The sequence below is a fragment of the Schistocerca nitens genome, chromosome 9 (assembly GCF_023898315.1).
Source record: "Schistocerca nitens isolate TAMUIC-IGC-003100 chromosome 9, iqSchNite1.1, whole genome shotgun sequence".
Classification (NCBI taxonomy): domain Eukaryota; kingdom Metazoa; phylum Arthropoda; class Insecta; order Orthoptera; family Acrididae; genus Schistocerca; species Schistocerca nitens.
This window is the reverse complement of record NC_064622.1, coordinates 67,574,749-67,598,474: the sequence shown is the minus strand read 5'-3', so window position 1 is coordinate 67,598,474 and position 23,726 is coordinate 67,574,749. Positions and strand designations below refer to the sequence as shown.

The 23,726-nt window shown below is 43.4% G+C and overlaps 1 protein-coding gene across 1 annotated transcript in view; it reads left to right on the top strand.

Moving 5' to 3' along the window:
* Positions 1-23,726, top strand: part of LOC126203024 (cytochrome P450 6k1-like) — a 124,027-nt gene that overhangs the window by 54,334 nt on the left and 45,967 nt on the right. The window contains exon 3 of the mRNA XM_049937263.1: positions 17,244-17,368. Coding sequence (XP_049793220.1) covers positions 17,244-17,368 — 125 coding nt within the window. The remainder of the gene's footprint in view (positions 1-17,243; positions 17,369-23,726) is intronic.

Below are 23,726 nucleotides of genomic sequence, written 5' to 3'. Positions count from 1 at the left end.
CATTCGTCAAAGGTGGACGGAAAAGTCGACGATGCGCACGCATCCCTTGATGTAATAAATGGCGACGGACTGTCATTCCTGATGGTGTACGACAGGCTCGTACAAACTGGGCCCCTGGGGCGCTAGCGCCTGCGATCGTCCGCGGCCAGCGCCCCGGGCGAATTCGTGTGTTGTCGCAGTGGCCGAGCCCTGTCGCTTAGCTGGCCGTGCGGACCGCCTGACCGCCCGCCGCGCCTCTCGAGCTTACACCATTAAAAGACACAACCCACGGGTTTGCATATTTTTCTAGCCGTGGAAAACGTGTTACAGTCAATGGGTTTAATATGGGAACGCCTGACCAGTGTAACAACGGATGGAGCCCCTGCGCTACGAGGGACACGCACTGGATTCCTAGGTTAAGTCAGGCCAAAAATGGCTCAAGTCGGCTGTTCCTTGTTCGCGGCAGTCCATTGTCTGATACACCAGGAGGCGAAGATTGTCAACATAAAAAATGTTATGGACACAGTTCTTCGAACGATTAATTATCTTCGATCGCATGGACTCACACATCTCCAATTTAAAGAATTTCTGGCTGATATCGGAGCGGAATACCCGGACATCCCCTACCACACCGAAGTACGATGGCTGAGCGGAGGAAAGGTGCTTCATCGGTTTTTCTCCTTGAGGGGTGAAATAAATACCTTTCTGAAATGAAAGGACGTTCAGAAGAATTACTTTGTGATTCTAAGTGGGTGGCGAATTTGGCTTTATTGAGTGACCTTACTGGTCATTTAAATACTTTGAACACTTCACTCCAAGGCGAAAATCACTCAGTTGCTGATTTAGTGCAGATGATTCAAGCATTTAAAAAAACTTATTCTGTGGGATAAACAGTTGCGCGAGAAGAATTGTGGACACTTTCCTGCACTAGACAGTATTAAAGAAGATGTGGATTTTTCAGATTATGTTCAAATCATTTACGAATTACAAGAACAGTTTGAAAACAGATTTTTGGAGACAAGTGAGCTTCAACCGGTCTTATATATGTTTGTTCGCCCGTTTTCCCTTCGGGCAGAGGACATCTCGCAAGTGCTTCAACTAGAGCTGATTGACCTGCAGTGCAATATCCGCCTGAAGAACCGCTTTCTTATGTGTAAAACTTTGGATGACTTTTACAGATGTCTTCCACGAGAGAAATATCCTCTTTTGCACAAGCACGCGGCCAAATTTCTCTCAATGTTTGGTTCTACGTGTATTTGTGAGCGCTTTTTCTCTGTTTTAAAGCTTGCTAAAACTAAGAACCGTTCATTACTTGGCGATAAAAATTTGACTAATTCTTTGAGGTTAGTAGTCTCACGGAATATTGCACCAAACCTAGACAAAAGCGTTTTCTCGAAACAGAAAATCGTGTAAAATGTTAATTGTCTTCTTTAACAATGTTGACTTGAAGAATTAAAGAGCTTTATAACCTTAATTCTATTTTTAATAAGTTTTCAAAATGGTTCAAATGGCTCTGAGCACTATGGGACTCAACATCTTAGGTCATAAGTCCCCTAGAACTTAGAACTACTTAAACCTAACTAACCTAAGGACATCACACACACCCATGCCCGAGGCAGGATTCGAACCTGCGACCGTAGCAGTCCCGCGGTTCCGGACTGCAGCGCCAGAACCGCTAGACCACCGCGGCCGGCAATAAGTTTTCAAACTTGGTCAGTTAAAAATAAAACACCAAACTAAGGATCCGATTTCTAAACTCTGAAAACGGATACAAAAAGCTGCAGCATGAAGTATAACAAAAAATATTAAATTGTAACTACTAACAGTAATAATCAGACACTATATCCCTTACATAAAACTATTTCTAAAATAGAATATTTTGTTTACGTTGGTTCAGACCGCGGGACAGTCCAGCGCAGAGCAGTGCTGTGTGGTCTCACTAGCTCCGCAAGGAATCGTTAGCGCTAGGATTTCACCCGGAACAAGTCCCACCCACTCACCCCCGGTTTTCCCGGTCTTTCTTCGGCGCCTGGGCATCGTTTCAGTTGACCCACGTGGTTTACCACGTTCGGCTGCACTTGGAGTGGAACTTAAATTAATATCTTTCTAGGTCTTAAATTTTGCCAGGTAGTTAAAATGCACGTTACAAAAAACGTGCACAATTGGCCTCAGCTGTGCCAGGTACTTCCACAACAAACATAAGAGAAAACAATTTAGCACTGAATTCTTTAAATACGAGAACTCAGTATTCAGATGAACAGCCTATGAGGAAACATACCTCTATGTGAGGAAAAGCACCCAAAGCTAAAACAGGATAAACCTACCCTCAAAGAATAATTTGCTTGCAGAAAAAGGAACCACAGTATACTTGACACTTAAGTTTCAGAACTCAGACAGTATATGTGAAACAAGCACCAATGTTCACTATACTTCCAGAGGGCATCAAAATTACTTTTTTCTTGCTAGATCGATCCAAGCTGTTTTTGTGTGCTATTCACTGAATAGTTTTTCTGAAAAAGTTTTAGGGTAGAAAGCACAGCATGAAGGATGTTTTACAGCCGTGAAACACCGCAACATTTATTTCCTCCATAACTACTCGGTGACAAACATACACATCACATTATTATTTTTAAAAAATGGTTTGGATGACATTTACGAAATTAATAAATCTTTTGGTTAAAAAGAGACAGGACAAAGAATAACGACACATTTTCCTGAGACGTTTGCAACAGCATATAGATCACTAATCACACAGAAACAGCCACAATTCTTTGTAACCTCGTTTTAATGGAAGAATTTACAAGTTAAAATTCACCCATTACCCATGCAAATACTAACGAAATATGTCATACAAGCAAATATCTTACTGCTTTCATTAGGCATTTCTAGTTTATGACATTCTTATATTCTTTAATTTTCGTGAGCTACTATGAGGGCATACATAAACAAAACTGTTGGGTTGGCAGGAGAGCCAACACCGTGTTACTAGAGGAGGTCGAAATGCACGCGTTTTAGCTCACGCAGGCTGGCGTGAGGAGGGAAGGACTATACTGACGTGAGGTCTGGAACATGACAAGGAATTAGAATTCAGAAAGCGGACATAGCTAGTTTGATACTTAACTTTAATCCATTAATGATGAACGTCGCTCTTGACGGTACATGATTCACAATATTATCTGTTCAGAAGACATATAGTAACTGAATATGGCACCTTGCTAGGTCGTAGCAAATGACGTAGCTGAAGGCTATGATAAACTGTCGTCTCGGCAAATGAGAGCGTATGTAGACAGTGAACCATCGCTAGAAAAGTCGGCTGTACAACTGGGGCGAGTGCTAGGGAGTCTCTCTAGACTAGACCTGCCGTGTGGCGGCGCTCGGTCTGCAATCACTGATTGTGGCGACACGCGGGTCCGACGTACAATAACGGACCGCGGCCGATTTAAAGGCTACCACCTAGCAAGTGTGGTGTCTGGCGGTGACACCACAAAAACAACCTTCACTTATTTCTATATAACGTTGATTTTAGACAACAGAGTTATTCGACTGCATCCGTGGCTTTACTAGCGACATGACAGATTCAAGACCATTGCTTTCGCATTGTGCGTTTGCTCAGCTGTTTCCCTCAAATAAACGTATTACAATAAGTGAATTAGTTAAAGAAAATTTGTCCTTATTGCCCTTAAATAACATCACGTTATTTTTTTTTTTTGTTTTCTATTGGAGGCGATGCTTTCAATTCTCTATAAATATTTTTATTTCTTTAATAATGCAGATTCATGTTATATTACTATCCAGAAAAACTTAAATTTCTTATCGTTACTGAATTTCATCACAGTCTAACATGTGTTGATGTAGCTTCCAGTTTGCGGATCTGGCTGCTGTATAGGGGACAGTCTGGGTGGTGCTACCTGACCCATCTCGTCGTGTTCTACGGCCTTCCGTGAACCATTTTGGATGCACCCGTCGCAATGCCGAAACGTTTCGTCGCATACGAGCAGCAATTTCCCGGATGGATGCATCACATTCTATCATGCCAACAACTCTTTCACACTCACTGATTCGACAGTACGCTCCGCGCATGCATCTTTGATGCCTCCTGCACATCTGCTCAAGTCACACTTACCCATTACCTTCGGTTTCATCTACATCTACATCTACGTGATTACTCTGCTATTCACAATAAAGTGCCTGGCAGAGGGTTCAATGAACCACCTTCATGCTGTCTTTCTACCGTTCCACTCTCGAACGGCACGCGGGAAAAACGAGCACTTAATTTTTTCTGCGCGAGCCCTGATTTCTCTTATTTTATCGTGATTATCATTTCTCCCTATATAGGTGGGTGCCAACAGATTGTTTTCGCAATCGTAGGAGAAAACTGGTGATTGAAATTTCATGAGAAGATCCCGTTGCAACGACAAACGCTTTTGTTTTAATGATTGCCACTCCAATTCACGTATCATGTCCGTGACACTATCTCCCCTATTTCGCGATAATACAAATCGAGCTGCCCCTCTTTCTACTTTTTCGATGTCATCCGTCAGTCCCACCTGATGCGGATCCCACACCACACAGCAATACTCCAGAATAGGGCGGACAAGCGTAGTGTAAGCAGTTGCAGTTTCTTTGCTAGACCTGTTGCATCTTCTAAGTGTTCTGCCAATGAAAAATGGTTCAAATGGCTCTGAGCACTATGGGACTCAACTGCTGAGGTCATAAGTCCCCTAGAACTTAGAACTACTTAAACCTAACTAACCTAAGGACAACACACACATCCATGCCCGAGGCAGGATTCGAACCTGCGACCGTAGCGGTCGCGCGGTTCCAGACTGTAGCGCCAGAACCGCTCGGCCACCAGCGGCCGGCCTGCCAATGAATCGCAGTCTTTGGTTGGCTCTACCCACAATATTATTTATGTGATCGTTCCAATTTAGGTTATTTGTAATTGTAATCCCTAAGTATTTAGTTGAATTTACAGCCCTCACATTTGTGTGACTTATCGAGTAATCGAAATTTAGCTGATTTCTTTTAGTAATCATATGAATAACTTCACACTTTTCTTTATTCAGGGTCAATTGCCACTTTTCGCACCATACAGATATCTTCTCTAAATCATTTTGTAATTTGTTTTGGTCATCTGATGACTTTACAAGACGGTAAATGACAGCGTCATCTGCAAACAATCTAAGACGGCTACTCAGATTGTCTCCTATGCCTTTAATATAGATCAGGAACCATAGAGGGCCTATAACACTTCCTTGGGGACTGCCGGATATTACTTCTGTTTTACTCGATGACTTTCCGACTGTTACTACGAACTGTGACCTTTCTGACAGGAAATCACGAATCCAGTCGCACGACTGAGGCGATAATCCGTAGGCACGCAGTTTGATTAAAAGACGCTTGTGAGGAACGGTGTCGAAAGCCTACTGGAAATCTAAAAATATAGAATCAATTTGACATCCCCTGTCGATAGCACTTATTACTTCATGAGTATAAAGAGCTAATTGTGTTTCACAAGAACGATATTTTCTGAATCCGTGCTGACTGTATGTCAATAAATCGTTTTCTTCTAGGTGCTTCATGATGTTCGAATACAATATATGTTCTAAAACCCTACTGCAAATCTACGTTAGTGATATAGGCCTGTTGTAATTCAGCGCCGGCCGCGGTGGTCTAGCGGTTCTAGGCGCTCAGTCCGGACCCGCGCGACTGCTACGGTCGCAGGTTCGAATCCTGCCTCGGCCATGGATGTGTGTGATGTCCTTAGGTTAGTTAGGTTTATGTGGTTCTACGTTCTAGGGGACTGATGACCACAGATGTTAAGTCCCATAGTGCTCAGAGCCATTTGAACCATTTTTTTTGTAATTCAGCGGATTAGTCCTACTTCCCTTTTCGGGTGTTGGTGTGACCTGAGCAATTTCCCAGTCTTTAGATACGGATCTTCCTGTGAGCAAGCTGTTGTATATAATTGCTAAATATGGAGCTATTTTATCAGCATACTCTGAGAGGAACCTGACTGGTGTTCAATCTGGACCGGAGGCCTTGCCTTTATTGATTTAAGCTGCTTTGTTACACCGAGGATATCTACTTCTACGTTTCTCATCTTGGCAGTTGTTCTTGATTGGAATTCAGGAATATTTACTTCGTCTTCTTTGGTGAAGGAGTTCCGGAAAACCGTGTTTAATAACTCTGATTAACTGGCATTGTCATCAGTGACTTCACCGTTGTTATCGCGCAGTGATGGTATTGAATGCGTCTTGCCACTGGTGTGTTGTATGTATGACCAGAAGCCGCAGGCACACTTCACCGGTAAAAGGTGTCGCACCGCGATATCAGTGTTGACCTTGAACCCGCGGGCCAAGTTCCAAATGATAATCATTTCTGCTACGTACATGTCCTGTGAATATGAACGTCCTCTCTGTAGCCATCCAAGGTGTTATGTTTTTTCTGAACAAGAGTGTATGTTATTCATATATCCCCAACACATTTATAATTTCATCTGTCATGTTGTTGTTATTGTCATCTTCAGTCCTGAGACTGGTTTGATGCAGCTCTCCATGCTACTCTGCCCTGTGCAAGCGTCTTCATCTCCCAGTACCTACTGCAGCCTACATCCTTCTGAATCTACTTAGTGTATTCATCTCTTGGTCTCCCTCTACGATTTTTACCCTCCGCGCTGCCTTCCAGTACTAAATTGGTGTTCCCTTGATGCCTCAGAACATGTCCTACCAACCGAACCCTTCTTCTAGTCAAGTTGTGCCACAAACTCCTGTATCGCCAATTCTATTCAATACCTCCTCATTAGTTATGTGAGCTACCCATCTAATCTTCATCATTGTTCTGTAGCACCACATTTCGAAAGCTTCAATTGTCTTCTTGTCTAAACTATTTATCGTCCATGTTTCACTTCCATACATGGCTACACTCCATACAAATACTTTCAGAAACGACTTCCTGACACTTAAATCAAAACTCGATGTTAACAAATTTCTCTTCTTCAGAAACGCTTTCTTTGCCATTGCCAGTCTACATTTTATATCCTCTCTACTTCGACCATCATCAGTTATTTTGCTCACCAAATAGCAAAACTCCTTTACTACTTTAAGTGTCTCATTTCCTAATCTAATTCCCACAGCATCACCCAACTTAATTCGACTACATTCCATTATCCTCGTTTCGCTTTTGTTGATGTTCATCTTATACCCTCCTTTCAAGACACTGTCCATTCCGTTCAACTGCTCTTCCAAGTCCTTTGCTGTTTCTGACAAAATTACAATGTCATCGGCGAACCTCAAAGTTTTTATTTCTTCTCCATGGATTTTAATACCTACTCCGAACTTTTCTTTTCTTTCCTTTACTGCTTGCTCAATATACAGACTGAATAGCATCGGGGATAGGCTACAACCCTGTCTCACTCCCTTCCCAACCACTGCTTCCCTTTCATGTCCCTCGACTCTTATAACTGCCATCTAGTTTCTGTACAAATTGTAAATAGCCTTTCGGTCCCTGTATTTTACCCCTGCCACCTTTGGAATTTGAAAGAGAGTATTCCACTCAAAATTGTCAAAAGCTTTCTCCAAGTCTACAAATGCTAGAAACGTAGGTTTTCCATCTAGTTTCTGTACAAATTGTAAATAGCCTTTCGCTCCCTGTATTTTACCCCTGCCACCTTTGGAATTTGAAAGAGAGTATTCCACTCAAAATTGTCAAAAGCTTTCTCCAAGTCTACAAATGCTAGAAACGTAGGTTTGCCTTTTCTTAATCTAGCTTCTAAGATAAGCCGTGGGTCAGTATTGCCTCACGTGTTCCAATATTTCTACGGAATCCAAACTGATCTTCCCCGAGGTCGGCTTCTACCAGTTTTTCCATTCGTCTGTAAAGAATTCGCGTTAGTATTTTGCAGCTGTGACTGACATATATGAATCAGAGCATAGTTGTAGGAATAAAATAAGCTGTCCGCTGTCTGTTCTTTCGGCCATTGCTAAGATATGCTGTTTTGGTCACTAACCGTAGAGACATGACGTTTCGATCGCGTCAGAACAGACTGAATTGCATTTTTCTAGAAACTCAGTGACTGGATGTAGCGGACTGAATGAAACATAACTTGATCGTAAAAGAACTGGATCGTATTACACAATGTGTTTCAAAAAGAATGACCTGGTTACAAAACTCCACACTTACTGATAAAAACATACTATAAACATTGGACAAATCGTAAAATACGCACAAAATCTTAAAGTTTTAGCTATGCTATTACAAATGCTCGATGTGTCTACTAGCAGCAGCACGAGCAACATCTAGACGATAGCTAAATTCGTCATAAAGTTTACACGACGGGTCTGTCTTTACAGGAGTTATGGCGGCTGTTATCGTGTCGGAGGGGGGACGAACACGCTTTCCTTCACACATCCCGACAAGCAAAAATCGCAATGGGGTCATGTCTGGCGATCTCGGAGGCAAAGAATGCAGGGCAGTGTCTCGGAGTCCCGTGCGGCCTATCCAGCGTTGAGGCAGGGTGCCATTGAGAAACCGACGTACGTTGTTGTGCCTGCGTAGTGGATCTCCACCCTGTTGGAGAATGAAGTTATCGGAGTACTCCTGAAGTTGTGGAAAAAGCCAGTTTTGCAGCATTTGAAAATAGCTCATTCCAGTCACTATGTTTTCCTCAAACAAGAAGGGCCGTACACTTTTTCGCGAGAACTGGCACAAAAATCGTCCACTTTAGGTGAGTCTCTTTCGAGCTCAATAATGTCATGAGGTTTCACGAGTCTCCATATGCGCTCGTTATGTAAGTGTACTTTATCGGTAACATGAAATGTTGCTTCATCACTGAAAATTAATAGTGGTAAAAATGTATCGCCTTCCATGTTCTCTAGCAGTGCATTGCTGAAGTCAGCCCGTTTCCTTTTATCACCAACCCGAAGAACTTGCACGAATTGTAGTCTATACGGTTTACACACCAAACGACGCCTTAACATTCGACAGGCGGTCGTATGAGGTATTGCCAGTTCTCTGCTTGCGCGGCGAATAGACTTTCGTGTACTGCGTTTGAACGTTTGCTGAATTTTTTCCACCATGTCATCAGAAGTGCGAGGTCGGCCTGGACTCACCATTGCACAAGCATCCTGTCTCTTCTAACTGGGCCAGCCGCGGTGGTCTAGCGGTTCTAGGCGCTCAGTCCGGAACCGCGCGACTGCTACGGTCGCAGGTTCGAATCCTGCCTCGGGCATGGATGTGTGTGATGTCCTTAGGTTAGTTAGGTTTAAGTAGTTCTAAGTTCTAGGGGACTGATGACCACAGATGTTAAGTCCCATAGTGCTCAGAGCCATTTTTTTCTGCAAACTGGGCCGGCCAGGGTGGCCGAGCGGTTCTACGCCCTACAGTCTGGAACCGCGTGACCGCTACGGTCGCAGGTTCGAATCCTGCCTCGGGCATGGATGTGTGTGATGTCCTTAGGTTAGTTGGGTTTAAGCAGTTCTAAGTTCTAGGGGACTGGTGACCTCAGAAGTTAAGTCCCATAGTGCTCAGTTCCATTTGAACCATTTTCTTCAAACTGGCTATACCAACGATGATTATTTTTGTGTGCAGGCAGATCAGAGCCAAACCGCCGATGAAAAGCACGCTGGACCTAAATAATTGAGTCACTCTTTGCAAACCGCAGCACACAACATGTCTTCTGCTGAGTGGACACCGTCTTACTTCTGGCTGACTGCAAACTGAGAAGACGCATTGACTGACATCTAACGATGATTTTCTGAAACTAGGCCTCGTCCAATCAAACAACACACGTTTCCTTGACGTCATATTTCGTAATAATTACCGTTCAAAATCAAGTCATTCTATCTGAAACTCCCTGTACTTCAGGTGCCACATGGCATTTCTTTGTATGCTATCGTTGAGGGCATTATGTACTTGAAAGTAAGGGCTTAAGCCACATGAAAGCGCAAGGGTGTAATAAGATAGACTACGTGTCTAGGCAAGGAAGTAACCAAGACCGGAGATTGTAGCTGCAAAACCAAGATGTGACTACTCATGTGGGTCATCAGAATGTTGTAAGTCATTAAGGCATGACGAAAACAGAAAGAAATATCAACAGAGTTCAGCTCCATGCAGTAACGACAAAGTAAGACACTTCTCTTACTTCTAAGTTAGAGCGAATCCATCTGATAGCAAAAACGGCTTATGTAACATTGAGCAACACAATAATTCACGTTCAGATGTCACGAGACGTAAAGTAGAAGGTATCAATACTAGCGATAACCTCTATGTGCTATTTTACAAGCTACAAGATGTAAGCAGCCTAATGCATCACTCCCCACAAAAGAAGACTATGTTCTTATTGTTACGAACAGCTCTCAAGCCGAAATGCTGAAAAAGTATCGCAGTGACTGTACTCGTATTGATGGAAGAAATGGTTGCGGTTTTGAATTACGAGGTGCGTTCAGTAAGTAATGCAACACTTTTTTTCTGAAAGCAGGTGGGTTTTAATCCGGATAATAATACTTTTAGCTACGATACCCTATTTTTAAACATAATATCCGTTCAATGCGACGGCCTTCCGCCACATTACTGGGAGGGCGTGTATGCCCGCATGGTCCCACTCTACTGGTCTACGTTGGAGCCAATGTCTTACTGCATCATTATGCTCTCCGTCACCAACGTACTGTTTCCCGCAGAGTGTATTCTCCATTGGGTAAAGCAGACGCAAGTCGGAAGGTGCGAGATCCGAGCTGCAAGGTGGATGAGGAAGAACAAACTCGCGAGCTCCTCTCGGGTAGCAGGCTTGTATGAGGCCTTGCGATGTCATGGAGAAGTTCGTTTGCATCACCTCTAACTACAGTTTGCGTTCGTCCAAACATTGCAGGAGCCACAGCTATGTGCGGCCGGACGGCACGAAGGGTATGGACAGTTCTGCACGATTTCGTTGCTATGTTGACAGACTCGTCGCCCAACGACTCACCGAGCTTTTGTTCACTGCCAGGTCTCCGTAGACATTCTGCAAGAGCCTATGAATATCTTCGATGGCCTGGTTTTCCGCCGAACGCCATTTTTAAGGCTACGTACATCGTCGTCACCTATCGGAACTTCATCGAACGGGTATAGTTACTGAAGCAGGAATATTCCACGATGTCCCACAACAAGATCCGCATTTTTTTCAACCCAAATTGGTCAAGGAAAATAATGTGTTGCATTACTTGCTGAACACCTCTCGCGCGGGATTAGCCGAGCGGTCTTGGGCGCTGTAGTCATGGACTGTGCGGCTGGTCCCGGCGGAGGTTCGAGTCCTCCCTCGGGCATGGGTGTGTATGTTTGTCCTTAGGAGAATTTAGGTTAAGTAGCGTGTAAGCTTAGGGACTGATGACCTTAGCAGTTAAGTCCCATAAGATTTCACACGCATTTGAACATTTTTTTTGAAGACCTCTCGTAATTACGATTCATGTGCTTGACAACGCCAGACAACGTTTTTTGTGTGCTTTCTTCGCCGCAAACAGACCTGATCTAGAGATGCCATAACTGTTTTTCGACGAAATCAGGGCTCAAGTAGGTAAAATAAAGCCTCAGATGTGTGTATGTGTGTGTGTGTGTGTGTGTGTGTGTGTGTAGGATCTGGCTGAATCGTTTTACAATGTATGGCTTTCGCAGATGGAAGAAACTTTGAGAAGACTGTATTGCCCATGGCACATTGACAAAGAGTAGAGAACGAAAATACACTACTAGCCATTAAAATTGCTACACCAAGAAGAAATGCAGATGATAAACGGGTATTAATTGGACAAATGTATTATACTAGAACTGACATGTGATCACATTTTCACGCAATTTGGGTGCACCGATCCTGAGAAATCAGTACCCAGAACAACCACCTCTGGCCGTAATAACGGCCTTGATACGCCTGGGCATTGAGTCAAACAGAGGTTGGATGGCGTGTACAGGTACAGCTGCCCTTGCAGCTTCAACACGATACCACAGTTCATCAAAAGTAGTGACTGGTGTATTGTGACGAGCCAGTTGGTCGGCCACCATTGACCAGACGTTTTCAATTGGTAAGAGATCTGGAGAATGTGCAGGCCGGGATAGCAGTCGAACATTTTCTGTATCCAGAAAGGCCCGTACAGGACCTGCAACGTGCGGTCGTGCATTATCCTGCTGAAATGTAGGGTTTCGCAGGGATCGAATGAAGGGTAGAGCCACGGGTCGTAACACATCTGAAATGTAACGTCCACTGTTCAAAGTGCCGTCAAAGCGAACAAGAGGTGACCGAGACGTGTAACCAATGGCACCCCATATCATCACGCCAGGTGATAGCCAGTATGGCGATGACGAATACACGCTTCCGATCTGCGTTCAACTCGATGTCGTCAAATACGGATGCGACCACCATGATGCTGTAAACAGAACCCGGATTCATCCGAAAAAAATGACGTTTTGCCATTTGTGCACCCAGGTTCGTCGTTGAGTACACCATCGCAGGCGCTCCTGTCTGTGATGCAGCGTCAAGGGGAACCGCAGCCATGGTCTCCGAGCTGATAGTCCATGCTGCTGCAAACGTCGTCGAACTGTTCGTGCGGATGGTTGTTGTCTTGCAAACGTCCCCATCTGTAGACTCAGGGATCGAGACGTGGCTGCACGATCCGTTACAGCCCTGCGCATAAGATGCCTGTCATCTCGACTGCTAGTGATAGGAGGCCGTTGAGATCCAGCACGGCGTGCCATACTACCCTCCTGAACCCACTGATTCCATATTCTGCTAACAGTCATTGGATCTCGACCAACGCGAGCAGCAATGTCGCGATACGATAAACCGCAATCGCGATAGGCCACAATACGACCTTTATCAAAGTCGGAAACGTGATGGTACGCATTTGTCCTCCTTACACGAGGCATCACAACAACATTTCACCAGGCAACGCCGGTCAATTGCTGTTTGTGTATGAGAAATCCGTTGGAAACTTTCCTCGTGTCAGCACGTTGTAGGTGTCGCCACCGGCGCCAACCTTGTGTGAATGCTCTGAAAAGCTAATCATTTACATATCACAGCATCTTCTTCCTGTCGGTTAAATTTCGCGTCTGTAGCACGTCATGTTCGTGGTGTAGCAATTTTAATGCCCAGTAGTGTATATGTACGAAAATAAAATCAGAGAAACGAGGATCTAAAATGTACATAGGATAGACAAAATAATGTGAACACCTGTGCTCACGTGGGAATGATTTATTAAGAAGGAATTGGATCCCCATTTGCCCGTAATACAGCTGTGATTCTTCTTGGAATACTGGCATTGTATAGTCTCCAGTGGAACGTTATGCCACTCTTCGATCAGAACCTTTTCTAACTCCTGTAGTGACGAGGGAGGTGGAAATCTGCTCTGGAGTCTGTGCTTCAATACCGCCAACAAGGGTTCGATGTTAAAGTCTGGGGACTGTGCTGGCCTGGGAAGGCGCTGCAGTTCAGTTGCATGCTCATCACACCACGATTTTACTGTTTTGGCTGTGTGACTGGGTGCATTACCGACCTTAAATATGGCATCATTGTTGGGGAACAACATTTGAATCATGTGGCGCACCTGTTCACCTTAAATGTTCGCGTAATCGTTGGTTGTAACACGGCCTTTGAGAGTAATGATGAGACCACCTGAATACCATGATATGGCTGCCGACACTGTCACACTTCCACCTCCATGCTTAACCGCTGGAATCAAGCAATCAGGATTGTAGGCTTCTTTTGGCGCTCTCCAGACGTAAATGCGGCCCGATGTTGGAAATAACGAAAACTGATCAGCCGTCCAGCATTTATGTTCCTGACGCCATTTTACCCTTGTTTGCGTTGGTTGTCGTCACTAATGGTTTCGGTACAGCGGCTTGTCCACGAATATTTGCTTCATGGAGTTCTCGGCGCACTGTGTCGATAGACTAGGGGTCTCAAAGATGCCTATTGAGCTCTGCAGTCGCTTTAGCCGCCCTAGTTTTGTGTTGTTTTGACACAATTCGTGTTAGCATACGACCATCTCCGTCATTTAATTTTGATTTGCGCCCACTATTACGTTTACAAGATGATGTCTGTCCATGTTTTGGGCAAGCTGTCACGACTGTTGAAACAGTTGCTCTTGAAACATTCAATAAGTTGGCTTTCTTGGTTACTGATGCTCCAGCTAATCGGGCCCCCACAACCTTCCCTCTCTGGAACTCTGTTAAGTCTCTCATTGAACGTCGACCTCGGCCTCTGAATGCAGATACGAAGTGTTCAGTACTCGTAAACAACCTGCACTGATGCCTAGTCCGTACTGAACACGCCCTGTCCAGCACGACACGTGCCTTACCTGCGTTGTTTACAGTCGAACACAACTATCCCATTACTACCACTGTTCACATTATATTGCCCCTCCCCTGTATATGATAATGAGAAGTCTGATGTAAGAGGGACAAGTTATACCCTTCGAAGAACTTGAATTTCAGCTTTACCCTGTGGGACAGCACTGCACTTTTTCTGTTTCTTTAAAGTTATATTTTCTGCAACTTTCATAATTAAAACAATAAAAATACTTTCCTTTTGCTAATGCATTTAATTTCAGTGTGTTGCTACATACTTTCAATTGTAATACAGCGTACTTGTGGGCTGACTTCATCACGCAAAAATCACTGAAATTCCCACCTAAGCCCTGATCACTTGTAATTTGGTGTACGATAGGTTCTATTTTGAGTTCTCGTCGTTTCTGATTTACTCTACATAAATGACCTTCTACATCTACATCTACATCTACCTTCTGCTTGAATGGTCAGAAACTGCAAATTTTATCCCTGTTGCAGATGTAAGAGGCCCTCTCACAGAAAGGAAAGCTAATGAAATCCTTAAAAACGTTAATATATATTTCAAGGCAAAAAAAGAATCGTTAAATTTGGGCAAAACTATGTATTATATATACAATTAGTGCTTGTCACAGAGCCCCGAAAGCTTTAAAAATAGTCTACTCAAACAATGAAATACAAGAAGTAGATGTTAAGTTTCTTGGATTACATGTGGATAGTTATCTTAAATAGAAGACACACATCAGAGAATTAATGAAGTGTCTCTCTAATCTTTCCACAGCTTATGCATCTTTTCCTGTGGCCCACATTTCAGCATCTGCATGAAGTGCAGCTTGTGTGTAGACTACTTCTTCTTTGCGAGTTCTGATAATGTGATTTAGCGTGACCTCCGTTCCTGACATAGTCTCTGTACATGCCACATCTTCTGAACTGTTGCCAGCTTCTTCATGCCTTCTCTCCCTCGCTCCCTCCTATTCTTCTTCCACATAGCCACATTGCTTTCGGAGGAATGGGGGACACCTAAGATAGTGGAAATTGTGCACTTATCCTAAGTAAAAATAACGATAAGTATATGGGCCATGTTTCTGAATGCCTAGATCGTTTCCTATATTTTGTTATGCAAAGTAAACAAAAGACACGAGCTCGTGAAGTGTTTCGCGTCAATGCTTGAAGCTATACGTGGCAATATAGAAGAATGAAAGGAATATAAGGCAAAAGGGGACAAATGCTGGTGAGTGTCTTTCACACCTCCTCCTCGTTATTTGTTCAGAAGTACAGGGTGTTTCAAAATCAAAATACCGGTTTTGAGGCTTTGTAGTATGAATCACATTCAACTTGCAATTATACATGATACACCAAATGAAAGGGCAACTCAGTTTCGTTTGTATACCTGTAAGCAAAAGAAAGAGCATGGAACGACCAGGACTGACTGAAGAACGTGTTGAACGAGTGCGTTTTTCACGCGTAGTCCCAAGAAATCTGTTAGGAGGGCTAGTCGTAAGATAGCAATTCCAGTGATGTCTATGTGCAGACTTTTAAGGAGATGCTTACAGCTATGTCCTTATGGTTTGCAGTTGCTACAATCTCTAAAGCCGAAAGACTACAGTTTTATGTGCCAACTTCACAAAAGAAATATTGCTGCGCGGCGATATATAGGGAAACATTCCACTTAGGAAAAATATATCTAAAAACAAAGATGCTGTAACTTACCAAACGAAAGCGTTGGTATGTTGATAGGAGACAATAAAAACACACACAAACACACACACACAAATTTCAAGCTTTAGCAACCCAAGGTTGTTTCATCAGGAAAGAGGGAAGAAGAGGGAAAGACGAAAGGATGTGGGTTTTAAGGGAGAGGGTAAGGAGTCATTCCAATCCCGGGAGTGGAAAGACTTACCTTAGGGGGATTGGAATGACTCCTTACCCTCTCACTTAAAACCCACATCCTTTCGTCTTTCCCTCTCCTTCCCTCTTCCCTGATGAAGCAACCTTGGGTTGCGAAAGCTTGAAATTTGTGTGTGTGTTTGTGTGTTTTTTATTGTCTCCTATCAACATACCGACGCTTTCGTTTGGTAAGTCTGAGAGTCAGCAAATCTCCATGAGACGGTAGGCCTACAACTGCAAAGAGACCTTCCTATCTAAATTGAATGCATTTCCGGCCATGTCCCGGCGGAAAATTTCAAACGTGTGTTAATTCCTAAGAAACCAAACTGCTGAGGTAATCTGTCCCTAGACTAACACACTACTTAAACGAAGTTGCGCTAAGAACAACACGCACACTCACGCCCGAAGGAGGACTCGAACCTCCGGCGGGAGGGGCCGGGCAGTCCGTGACATGGCGCCTCAAACCGCGCGGCCAATCTGCGCGGCCCGGAAAATTTATGGACCTTTCTTTTGCGGTGAAGCAACTGTAACTGGTGTTTTTTTTATCTTGATGCGCTAGAACTATGGCTCTCTCCTCACCTGAAAGAAGGTGAAACACAGAACTTAATTTGGCATCAAGTGGTGCGCCGCCTCACTGGCATAACTCAGTATGCATTTGGTTAAACGACTTTGTACCCGACTGCTGTATTGGCCATAAGGGGTCGGATGACCTCCACGTTCATACACGATGGTTTTTATCTTTGAGGATTCATAAAGAATCATGTGTATGTGCCTCCGCTACCAGTTGATCTACCAGACTCTAGAAATAGCATTGTCGCAACAATAGTCCAGACACACTGCTCACGGCTTGGGAAGAACTCGCATGTCGATTCGATGTGTGACAAATGGTGGTCACATTGAATACTTGTAAGAAACACTGTTTGAGTTGATCTTTCATTTGACATATTATTTAACATTATATATTGAAAGTAACGAATGCTGCAAAGCCCTAAAACCTGTATACTCACTTTGAAGCACCCTGTACAATCTGGTGAGGTACATATGGAAGTAGAGTAAAGATGAGTCTCCTTCGACAGGTGGAAGACATTACGTAGTGTGATGACACCAGGTTTCACCTCCGGTAAGATGAAGCGCATGTTCCAGTTGGTCGAAGAGTGTGGGCGGGACTTGGTTGAACATCTGACAGCAGCTACGAAAGAAGGTATGGCAGCTTTTTTCAATGTTATCACTCTTGTTGTTTGTATTATATTACCGTATTTGAAGATTGCTATGATATGAATGAATAAAGAAAAATATGGAATTTAATGTTCATGTGACCTATAGTTGTCCAAAACGAACAATATCAATATTCAACAGCTATTTTGAGATGCACTGTTGAATGAAGGACTCTTGCATGACTTAACAATTTTCAGCTGCAGATATCCATATTTCTCCAGCTTATTTTATAATGTTGTCCCTCTGTGTTTGCCTGTTGTCGACATACCTGAGTTCTCTTTTAATTCTGAACTTCACAATGTCTGTACGAAGTTTGAGATTAGCCGTAGGACCGACGTGTACACTACACAAAACGTCGCATGATCGTACAGGCAATAGTACATAGCGGTCAAAACTAGAAAAAAGTTCTGAAACGTATGTATAGAAAAAGCAATAGTTTTTGAGCGATGGCCCCTTTTGTCGTACGCTCTGTCCTAGCCAAAGGTACATCTCAGTTTTACATTTCTATCAGCCCTCATTTGTATCCCGCAAGGTACAGTCACTTATTCTGGAACGCTTCAGCACTTCATTAGAAACTTCAGCACTGCATTAGAAAATGTCTTTCAAAATGATGCAAAGTGGTAGTTGTCCATACCTAGGAGAGAGGATGAATCTACGAGGGTAAGTCAATTATTATCCGCAAAGTAGTTATAAAATTTTATTGTAATCAAATAGGAAACTTACAATAACATCACTTTTGGACATAGTCTACTTGCATTTCAACGCACTTGGTCCATCGTTGTACAAGCTTCCTGATGCCCTCATAAAAGAAGGTTCTCAGTTGAGCCCTGAGCCAGGAATGCACCGCTTCTTTCACTGCTTCGTCCGAGGAAAATCGACGGCCCCTTAATGCCTGTTTGAGTGGACCTAACAAGTGAAAGTCAGAAGTGTAAGATCAGGACTATATGGAGGATGATCCAGTACTTCAAATTTGAGTTTCTGGAGCGTTTCAGCAGTGTGGGCAGCAGTATGCGGATGGGCATTGTCGTGCAACAACACAACACCTTTTGACAGCAATCCTCAGTGTTTGCTTCGAATTGCAGGCTTTAGCCTGGCAGTAAGCATCTCGCTGTAACGTACACTGTTTATTGTTGTGCCCCTTTCCCCATAATGTTCCAGTACTGGACCTTGTGCGACCCATAAAACCGTAAGCATCAGTTTTCCCGCGGACGGTTTGGTCTTGAACTTTTTATTGCACGGCGAATTTGGATGTTTACACTCCATACTCTGCCATTTACTCTCCGGCTCGTAATGATGGATCCATGTTTCGTCACCAGTAATGACCCTGTCTAAGAAGTTGTCCCCTTCATTACCATAGCGATCCGAATGTTTTTTGCAAATGTCCAAGCACGTTTGTTTATGCAACTGTGTGAGTTGTTTTGGGACCCATCTTGCACAAACTTTATGAAACCCAAGTCTGTTGTGGATGATTTTGAAGGCAGAACCGTGACTAATTTGCAGACGATGTGCCACTTTGTCAATAGTTAATCGCCTGTCGAAGAGAATCATTTCACGTGAACGCTCAATGGTTTCTTCATTTGTGGCGGTAAACGGTCGTCCAGCTCCTTCATCGTGCGCAACACTTGTACGACCATTTTGGAATTTTTCAATCCATTCGTAGACACTCCGTTGTAGCAAAACGCTGTTCCCGTACTGTCCAAAAGTCTTCGATTAATTTCGACCCCTGATACACCTTCCGACCACAAAAAACGGATCACTGAACGTTGCTCTTCTTTGGTGCAAATAGACAGCGGAGCAGCCATGATTAACAGGCCGGCAGCGATAACGAAACTAACCTAGCAGCTTGAAAATTGCAAAGATATAACAACAAATAAACAAAGCATGCGTCATCAATGTAAAACGACAGTATTATCAGAATATAACTAAACTGCAGATAATAATTGACTTACCCTCGTATTGTTAAAGTATTCATTATTGACAGAACTACTTTAGCGCTGTCGTTTTGAGAAAATTTGTCTCCAGAAACGCACTGTTTATATTGCTGGTGGGATGCAACAGATTTTAGCCGTATTCCACTGAAGATAGACACAGCACATCACAATTAACACAGATTCAACAGCCTTTGATGCTTCACTGCTGCTATTCATCTACAATGTCTGATAAAAAAAACTGAATCACCCAGATAACATGGTGACTGTAAGTGTAATTTCATACACGTACACTTTATCAGCAGGTATGTAAACGATTAAAGCTACAATTCTCTGTGACATGTGGAACAGCCACCAGAGTGCATCAATGTTGTTCATGTTTAGTGTTGTTACCAGGCCTCGTTGATATATAAGTTGCGTGAACAGCGTCGGACGTTGAGTGATTACTGTGAAGGACATGGAGTCAGTGTTGTCAGCTCCTGAAAGAGTTTGAAAGGTAAACTCATTCTGGGTATACTTTTGGTTGGACGGTCAATTCGTGCAATATTCAGATTTGTGGGGATCAGAGTGGCACGATGTTGGACTTCATGGAAATTTGAGGGCACGTATACTCGTCCTCGAGGTTCCAGTCGACCAAGTCTGAACACAGGAGAGATTTGCTGTATTGTGCACCAGGCAAGTCGTTATCCTTTCACATCTGCGCCTACCACTCAGAAACAAGCAATGGACTCCCTGGAGCATTCTGTGTCGTCCCACAACAATGGTCTCACACTAGCAGCTTTCGGAATATGGAATTACCATTCCAGTGTAGCGTACATTTGGAATGATGCTGTGACTGGGAAACATGGACTGCTGATGAATAGCTTTGCAATGTGTCCAGCGATGAATCATGGTCTGCAGTACCACAAATGACTATCATTGGTGAGTATGGTGGCGACCAGGAGAGGGGTCACATTCTTCCTATGTTTTGGAGAGGCACAATAGTTTTACTCCTGGTGTCAGGGTGTGGGGAGCCATGGGGCAGATCATGGGTGATAGTAATTGAGGGATCTCTGATGATAATGGTACATATCGGACATCCTCCGTGTTCTTGTATTACCTCTCATACGACAGTATGGTGACGCCATTTTTCAACAGGACAATGCTTGTCCACACGTGACAAGGATTCCTGTGAAGCGTCTGCGTGATACTGAGGTATTCGTATGGCCAACAAGATCAACGGCCCCGGTTGAAAATGTGTAGAATCAGCTTGGATGTAAACTCCATCCCATTGCAAATATCGAGGATATCAAGGACCATTTACAACAGTCTTGGGCCAGGTTGACTCAGGAAACGATACAACTGTTTTATGACAACCTTCCTAACCCAATTAATGCAGGGATCCGTGTCATGGAGGGTGCAAAGTCATACTGATAAACTGGGTCGTTTGGCCAAGTTCTTTGTAAATATGACTGGATATTGTTATCACTGAAATAACATCACATACGCTTTCAACCCGCGGTGTTTCATTTCGTTTCCGCCTCCCCTCATGGGTGCTTAACATTTTTATCAGGCAGTGGAGATCGAAACTCTGCCTCAGTCTCAATTCGTTCACTTCATGCACCGGACTCTGACAATGGTCTGTCAAAGCGTTTAACTGCTAGGAGAAATGCATTTGCAAAAATTTTCATATTTGTCTGTTTTAAATTATTTTTGTCATATTTAAAATGTATCGGTTTCAGATGTCATTTATAATTTTACCAACATTTAGTAAGCACGTATCCCCTCTCTGCCACAACTTGTTGTTCTGTCACCTGCTCAAGAAGTGAAAATACCTGCCAGGAGAGCGAAATGACCAGACTGAGATCAGTTATCCTAATGACAGACACACGCATATTTGTTCCCATTTATACTTTCGTTAACATCTTATGCTAAACCGAACTGAAAAGCCGCTTGTTGTCAGACATGCCAAAAAGTGCACGTCACTACTGCATGTACAGAGAACAAACTGTCGCGGTGGTGAGTGCTAGAAGGAAATCAGCGTTTCTTGCTTTCTCTGTGGCCTCACCATGGCAATGAATGGTACACAAAGAGTAAAACGGTCATTTAGAGAGGAAATTGGATTCGCTGGCGGAGCAGTGAGGACGCTTGAAATTTTTTCGAAAAGCTTTAGCGACTAATATTCGTTTCAGAGTTGTCTGAGGAAGAGTGGAGATGGTTCAAGTTCTTATTGGGCCTTTGAGCGACACGAATTAACGAAGCATGACACAGTGACGGGAAAAGCAATTACACCTCCCGAGATGTTAACGGCCACTCCAAAATTCCTTGCCACTGGTGCATTTAGAAATTCAATTTTATTTGTATATTAGACACAGTAGTCCTATCTGTCCAGTATGGGTCAGGAAAGCATACGTAAGGTTATGAGTGTGCTACATGCCTATATCGGCAGTACTTGAGCAACGCGCGGCTCTATTTAGAAATCAGGGTGCGATTTGTGCTTTTACCAGTGGGGGGGGATGTCTTAGGGGGTTAGTAGAATTATATAGAATTATATATGTTACTAGCTTGGACTGTGGCGTTACGCATGGTTAAACAGCTATTTATAAATAGATGTTAATGCCGAAACTCACTATTCACGCATATGCACTATCAGGAAAGCCCTCCCTTGTTATATCTTTAAAAGTACATTATAGGTAAAGCTTATTTACAAAGTCATCTATATACAGGTATACGAGGGGAAATCAAAAAGTAGAGGCACATTTGTGAAAAGCTGTACTTATTCTGATGATAGAAAACTGAAACATATTAATAATATTATTAGTAACACTTATTAAAAACTTTGAGTGTTCGGCTCCACAAATTTAAATTATATGTAAAGTTTTACTCCAGTGCGTGGGAAATAAACATCCCAGGTTGGGATGCATAAACTAAAACCAGAGGAGGGGATGGTCTGATGCAGAGGGGGGAAATCCCCCCCTGCAAATCGCACACTGTTAGAAATGTAGCTTGATATAGTCGTAGGGTCAGGCTGTACATGTCTGCTTTCATGCCCAGTAGCTAAACTCACAGCAAAAGACTTACACCAGTGCTCCTGATGTCTATATATCTAAGCATTGGCAGGTAATGCAGTTTTTTAAGTCAAACAAAATGCAATGAAACTTAGTAATAGAAATAATAAAAATGTTTTATTCTAATGTATAATTGTCAGCAAAAAGGTTTAAATTGAATGAACTGTTTTATTCAGTCAGTCAAACATAGAAACTGTTAAAAACGGTGGTCCTACAATAAACCAATAAAACGTGAAATAATATAATTCTCAAATGCACTGAAGCTTGCTTATATGCGTAAATACACCGAAGCGCCAAAGAAACTGGTTTACGCATGCGGATTCAAATACATAGATATGTAAACAGGCAGAATACGGCGTTGTGGTCGGCAATGCCTGTAGAAGACAACAAAAGTCTGGCCCAGCTGTTAGATCAGTTCCTGCTGCTACAATGGCAGGTTATAAACACTTAAGTGAGTTTGAACGTGGTGTTACAGTCGGCACACGAGTGATGGGACACAGCATCTCCAAGGTAACGATGAAGTGGGGAGTTTCCCGTACGATTATTTCACGAGTGTACTGTGACTATCAAGGATCCCGTAAAACATCGTATCTCCGACATCGCTGCGGTCGGAAAAAGATACTGTAAGAACTGGACCAATGACGACTGAATGACAGAAGCGCAACCATTCCGCAAATTGCTGCAGATTTCAATGCCGGGCCATCAACCAAGTGTCAGCGTGCAGACCATTCAACGAAATATCATCAATATGGGCTTTCGGAGCCAAAGGCCCACTCGTGTATCCTTGATGACTGCATCACACAAAGCTTTACGCCTCGCCTGGGCCTGTCAACATGGACATTGGACTGTTGATGACTGCAGACATGTTGCCTGATCGGACGAGTCTCATTTCAAATTGTATCGAGCGGATGGAAGTGTACAGGTATGGAGAAAACCTAAAAAATCCATGGACTCTGCATGTCAGCAGGGGACTGTTCAAGCTGGTGGAGGCTCTAATGGTGTGGGGCGTGTGCAGTTGGAGTGATAGGGGACCCCTGATACGACTCTGACAGGTGACACGTATGTAAGCATTCTGTCTGACGACCAGCATCCGTTGATGTCCATTGTGCATTCCGACAGGCTTGGTCAATTCCAGCAGGACAATACGACACCCCACACATCCAGAATTGCTACAGAATGGTTCCAGGAACACTCTTCTGAGTTGAAACGCTTCCACTGGCCACCAAACTCCTCAGACATGAACATTATTGAGCATATGTAGGATGCCTTGCAACTTGCTGCTCTGAAGAGATCTCAGCCTCCTCGTACTCTTACGGATTTATGGACAGCCCTGCAAGATTCATGGTGTCATTTGTCTCCGCACTACTCC